At 48.0% G+C, this 6866-nt stretch overlaps 1 protein-coding gene across 1 annotated transcript in view; it reads left to right on the plus strand.

Moving 5' to 3' along the window:
• The window catches only part of LOC132092872 (uncharacterized), a 46946-nt gene extending 43356 nt beyond the window's left edge, over positions 1-3590 (plus strand). Inside the window, exon 8 of the mRNA XM_059499294.1 lies at positions 3278-3590. Coding sequence (XP_059355277.1) covers positions 3278-3590 — 313 coding nt within the window. The remainder of the gene's footprint in view (positions 1-3277) is intronic.
• The last annotated feature ends 3276 nt before the right edge of the window (positions 3591-6866 follow it).

The following is a 6866-nucleotide window of genomic DNA, read 5'->3' on the forward strand; positions in this document are numbered from 1 at the left end:
GGAGGCCAGGTCATCTGGCGCAGCCCCCTATCACTATCCTTCTTGGTCAAATAGCCCTTGATGCCTTCAGTGTGACTCTACAATTTTCATAGTCATGAAAATAAAGAAAACTCTTTGAATGAGAAGGTGTGTCCAAACTTTTGGTCTGTACTATATATATATATATAATATGCCTACATGTCATAATGGATAGTCATCGCATGAATCAGAATTAGGCTATCTATTTGCTCGCACACGAGCAGCTCCGCTTCATCTCAGAGACCCAAAATCCAAAGATAGCAAATGCGTCACGGCACGAGTGCTACTGGCTCTTAAATGGAATGGAAGATGAGTTTATGCAATAAACTCTAATTGGTTTATTGCACGTTACGCCAAAAAACTGGATTACTCATATCATCATAAAAGTGAAGGCACTGCACCTCCATGATGGTTTTCTCTAGTATTCCCATATATTCTCATGAATTAATAGGAAATCAGAAGATTTAATGAGAGAAAACAACATATGTTACAAAGGACATAGAATATGTGCGATCTTGAAGAGTCTTGAAGTGACGCTCAGTCAGGACATAAAGAAGTTCACATATCAAAACATAATTCAGAGAAATAATGCTGAAAACATACGGTACCGACTAAAAGACATGAGCTTTATTTCCAAGATGATGCTGTTACAGTCACCAGTTCTTTCACATAATCTGAACTACATTTCCCATCATCCCTCCTGCTGCTCACCTGCTCATTGGCACCAATCATCCAGCCACAATCACCAGCTGTCTCTCATTCCACCTGCATTGGTTAAAACGAAGCGTCCAGTTCCTTGTCTCCAGTTTCCACCTCTGTGTATCATCTCCAGTGTCGGATCTAGAGATTTTTTCCTGGGGCGGCATGAGGATTCAGGAGGAGGCCATGGACATTATACATAATTTAAAATGCTACGGTTTTCATTGAATGTGTTTTGTTCTCTACACTACATTACATGGAGTCGGAGTCAAATCAGAGATGTAGCTGGGTTTTTGGATGGTGTGGGTCTTAATTTGTGAACGTGGCCCGCATGGATTTCACGCAGGCCAGTTGTGCGACGGTCTGAGCCAACACTATATTTCTGTCTGGGAATACAGAATCTTAATATTTCATATTGTTGCCTTGTATATTACTATACAGACAGCAACACACTGTTGGCCCAGATATGGCCCACATCTGGCCTGCGTGAAATCCAAGACACTGCTTGCTGTCTGGGAATGTACACACAAACTATGCCAATAAAGTACATTAAACTAAATAGAAAATCAGACTTAAAACCCAAACATCATGTAACTGTGAGATAAAAAAAAGTATTGCTCTGGTTTTTCTATTTATTTTCATAAAGAACAAATCAACCAATAAAGAGTGAGTGTATAAAGTATACAGTCTATAAGAGAAACGTAACAGATAGACACATGTAACTTAATCATAATAATTTATTGCAGATGTTTCAAAGAGCAGTACCACAGTAATCCCCATGACGATGCATTTCAGTTGCAGTCCTCTCTGGCAGAATATAATAGAATCGTTAGGAGAAGGGAATAATAGGGTATGTCGCAATCTATGACGAAACTGGCGAGAGCCAATGAGCGTTTGATATGGTTGCCGTAAAACTTGATGTAAAACTTCTGAATGGCACATTTTTAAATTGTTACTATAGCTACAGAGGACGGAGATACATATCGCCGATGAATGCGGTTTGAATTTGGATCTGTTCCTCACACCAAGCATCACATGGATACAGGATTTAAATAAAAATAAAATACTTTCATGATCATTTAATTTAATGCTTGTGCATGCCAGCATACTAATTAAAATGATATGCCCCATAGTTAACCAAATAAATATGAAAGTGAAATGACATTCAGCCAAGTATGGTGACCCATACTCAGAATTTGTGCTCTGCATTTAACCCATCCGAAATGCACACACACAGAGCAGTGAACACACACTGTGAACACACACCCGGAGCAGTGGGCAGCCATTTATGCTGCGGCACCCGGGGAGCAGTTGGGGGTTCGATGCCTTGCTCAAGGGCACCTCAGTCGTGGTATTGAGGGTGGTGAGAGAACTGTACATGCACTCCCCCCACCCACAATTCCTGCCGGCCCGGGACTCGAACTCACAACCTTTCGATTGGGAGTCCGACTCTCTAACCATTAGGCCACGACTTCCCATCATGTATCATGTAAATATTACATGATAATGGTTAAATGATCTCTCTCTTTCTCGCTTTTCATGTAAGGATTCTAAGATTATTTGTACCAAGAATAATAATATAAAATTTGATACAATTATAGTTAAGTTAAAGGGATAGTTCACCCAAAAATCTAAATTATGTCATTAATATCTCACCCTCATGCCGTTCCAAACCAGTAAGAACTCAGTTTATCTTTGGAACACAGTTTAGGATATTTTAGATATTTCCGAGAGCTCTCAGTCCCTCCACTGAAACTGTGTGTACGGTCTACTGTCCATGTCCAGAAAGGTAAGAAAAACATCATCAGAGTAGTCCATGTGACATCAGAGGGTCAGTTAGAATATTTTGAAGCATCAAAAATACATTTTGGTCCAAAAATAGCAAAAACTACGACTTTATTTAGCATTGTCTTCTCTTCCGTGTCTGTTGTGAGAGATTTCAAGACAAAGCAGTTTGTGATATCCGGTTCGCGGAAGAATCATTCGATGTAACCGGATCTTTTTGAACCAGTAATTCATTTACTCAAACAGTACACTGACTGAACTGCTGTGAAGAGAGAACTGAAGATGAACACCGAGCAGAGCCAGATAATGAACAAAACATTGACTCGTTCTCGAGTCAAGAACCGTTTCTTTCAGACGCGTCCGATTCGAGAACCGAGGAGCTGATGATACTGTGCATGTGTGATTCAGTGTGAAGCAGACCGACACACAGAGCATCTGAACTGAACTGATTTTTTTGGTGATTGATTCTGAACTGATTCTGTGCTAATGTTATGAGCCCAGGTAAACCGAAGGCTTGAATCAAGGGCAATCATCGCCAATGACGCCATTACGTAGAGCGCAAAAGAACCAGTGAACCATTTTCTTCAACCGGTTTATTGAATCGAACTGTCGGAAAGAACTGCTGGTGATCCGAAAACCGATGCAACCGGTTCTTGACTCATTAACGAGTCAATGTTTTGTTTCTTTATCTGGCTCGGCTCGGTGTTCAAATAGCCTGGCCTAGGAAGTAGGATGGCTTTGATGTCTCCTGGAGCAAACTCTAGGCACCCATCAGATATAGAGAGCACCTGGAGATCTCCTACCCTCCTCAGAGAAGTAATGGCCAGCAAGAAAGCCACCTTAAGGGAAAGGTTCTTGGCCTCAGCAGACTCCAGCGGTTCGAAGGGGGCCTCAACCAACTCTCCGAGAACCACCGCCAGGTCCCAAATGGGAACCCTGGTATGAGCCACAGGTCTCATCCTCCAAGCCCCACGGAGGAAACGTACGACCAACTGCTGTCTCCCCAGAGGCCCATCACTCAGAGGAGCGTGGAAAGCCGAAATGGCAGCCACGTACACCTTGAGAGTGGACGGGGTAAGACCAGCTGAGAAGCAATCTTGGAGGAACTCCAGCACTGAAGCCACTGGGCAGTTAACTGGGTCCACCTCACGCTCTCTGCACCAAACGGTGAAAACATTCCATTTTAGGCCGTACAATTTCCTCGTGGAGGGAGCTCTAGAGCTGAGTATGGTCTCCACTACTCCTGCTGACAGGCCGGCCTCTCTGTACCCCACAGTTTCCATAGTTCGGGCCGAGGGTGAAGTATTGAGCCCTCTGCCTGTGTCAGCAGGTCCCTCCTGATGGGAAGCTCCCATGGAGGGCCGTCCAGGAGTAATATTATGTCTGGGAACCATACTCGGGCCAGCCACAATGGGGCTACCAATAATAGACTGATGCCGTTGTGACGAACCCTCTCTAGAACTCCCGGGAGCAGAGCGATCGGGGGAAAGCCACGTCTGTACCATGGCATCCAACCCCAGTGGGGCTGGATGTGTGAAGGAGAACCACAGTGGACAGTGAGTCGTCTCTCGAGACATTAATAAATCCACTTCCACTGGGCCGAACCTCTGACATATTGACTCCACCACCTCGGATGGAGTCTCCATTCCCCGGGCCTCAGCCCCTGCCTCGACAGGATGTCTGCTCCCTGATTCTGATTCCCTGGGATGTATGTTGCTCTTAGAGACAACAATTTCCCTTGGGACCACAAGAGGATCTGATGCGCCAGTCTGCATAGAGGGCGAGACCTCAGACCCCCTTGATGGTTTATATAGGCCACCACCAACATATTGTCCGTCCTCACAAGGATGTGATGATCCTTGAGATCTGGCAGGAAGCTCCGGCTTTCCAGCTACATGACGCTCCAAGCACGAGACCTTGGGACAGAAACCAAACTCTCTTCCACATAGATAGGGAACGAAGGCATCTGCGTGTAACCCTGATCATGCGAAATGGGTTTCCCCTTGGGGAGAACCTCTTGGTTTTCAACCACCACTGCAAGGGCCTCATGTGCAGGAGACCAAATGGAATGATATTGGATGCTGCTGCCATGAGACCTAACACTCTCTGGAAATGTTTTACAGTGATGGCCTGGCCTAGCTTTATCCTGGTCACCGTGGCCAGGATGGATTCAATCCGTGCAGGAGACAATTGTGCCCTCATCGTGACCGAATCCCACACCATTCCCAGGAACGTGGTTCTCTGGGCTGGTGCCAACACGCTCTTTTTCGTGTTGAGTCTCAATCCCAGGCTCTGGATGTGGGCAAAGACAACATCTCGATGCCGAACTGCCAGCTCTTGTGACTGGGCTAGAATCAGCCAGTCTTCGATGTAACTGAGAACCCTGAGACCCTGAAGCCTCAGCGGTGCTAGAGCTGCATCCATACATTTTGTAAATGTGTGAGGGGGGAGAGCTAGACCAAACGGAAGAACCCAATATTGGTACGCCTTGCCCCCGAAGGCGAACCTCAGGAACTTCCTGTGAGACAGAAGGATGGAAATGTGGAAGTATGCGTCCTTCAGATCTATCGTGACAAACCAGTCCTCGGATTGAATTTGGTTCACGATGATGGGAATAGTGAGCATCTTGAACCTGAATCTCCTCAGAGACCGTTTCAAGTGCCTGAGATCTATTATTGGATGCAACCCTCCATCCTTCATCCTCCCTGTCTAGAGGAGGAATACGTTCTATAGCCTCCTTTACCAGCAGAGAGTTTACTTCTTGCTCCAACACCCGACTCTGCTCTGGGTTGACTACAGTCCAGACCACCCCATTGAACTTTGGTGGGCGGGAACCGAACTGTAGTCTGTACCCCTTTTGAATGGTGCGCAGAGCCCAAGGAGAAATATTCGTGAGATTTTTCCATGCATCAAAATACTCTACTAAGGGGACCAGCCCCTCGAGGCTGGCCTCGGGTATTATTCGGGTTTCGTTCTTGGCCCCCTGAAGCGAATCTCCGGCAGGGTTCAACCGAAAACTATTCTCGATGTGCAGATGTGAATGCTGCCTGGCCGCAAGCCTGTGGGGCGGACAGTGCAGGGCGCGTTCGCTGGAGACCGATGCGTCCCGAAGCACACTTAAAGGCGGGGAGTCGACATCGATTTCCTGTGGGCTCCGCGGAGGAGGCGACCTCGATCGCTCCCCCATGGGTGGGGCAGCCCGCAGAGGGCCTAGGCTGGCTAGGACCTCTTCGCTGAAGCCTTCTTCGCCTGCAGGACAGCCCTCAGGTCGCCCGGCTTCGGCTGAGAGCGTCGTCTATGCCCCCAGGCTGCCTGAGGGGGGGGCTCTAGAAGCGACGCTCTCTTTTTGCGCCTGTCTGTAGGCAGAGTAGCTGGCGGATGGCTGCGGCTGCCCGTTTGGGCCAGGCTTCTTGGGCCTCGAGCGGCAAGGGAGGTATTGTTTGAAGGCTGCAAACTGTTTCTTTGCCTCCTGAAACCTGTCGACGACGACATTAACTGAGTCGCCGAACAGGCCAGAAGGCGAAATCTGGGCATCAAGGAGGAAAGCCCTGTCCTGTGTCTCTCCAAGACCACCATTGCCGACATGAAACGGCGATAGCACTGGCCGTTTCCTTGGTGACTCGGAGAGACAAATCTACAGCCTTCCTTAACTCTGCAACCCTTGCCCTCATAAATATCTTTAAGAAGGTCGGCCTGGTACACCTGCAGTACTGCCATTGTATGCAGACTAGCGCCAGCCCGACCCGCAGCCATATAAGCCCTGCCCACTAACGCAGATGTATCACGGCACGGTTTAGTGGGCAGCACCGGGGTTTTTAGGGATGATGCCGACTCGGAGGCTAAATAAGTGGCCAGCAGCTGTTCCACCCGAGGCATCATCCCATAACCGCTCTCTCTCCCCCCCCAAGATATTACTATAGTTTAACACAGGGGGGGTTGGACACGCGAGATGAATGGGGTTTGTTTCACGATTTACCCAAATCATTGTGTAAATCTGGAAAAGAACAGTAAACCCCCATGACGAGGTTGCTCTCTGTGCTGCAGGAAACACTCGTACAACTTGCTTTTAGTAAGCGTTTCCTGCTTCTCATGTGGCCAACTGATATTAAGACGGGCCACTGCATGAGAGACAACCTCCACCAGCTCCTCATATGTGGGGACATGGGGTGGCGAGTAATCCCCAAAATCCCCGCCTTAGATGCTGAGCACGTCTACTTCCTCGGAAGCAGACAGCTCAAGCACCGGGCTCTCCACTCGTGCGGAAGAAGCCCCGGGGCGGGCTTCTGCGCGAGGCGAGAGAGCATCGGAACTGGCGGATGAATCGCGAGAGCGTGCCTCGGCAGTCTCGAGATCCCCGCCAGATC

This window comes from Carassius carassius, chromosome 18 (genome assembly GCF_963082965.1).
Source record: "Carassius carassius chromosome 18, fCarCar2.1, whole genome shotgun sequence".
In the NCBI taxonomy this organism is placed as follows: domain Eukaryota; kingdom Metazoa; phylum Chordata; class Actinopteri; order Cypriniformes; family Cyprinidae; genus Carassius; species Carassius carassius.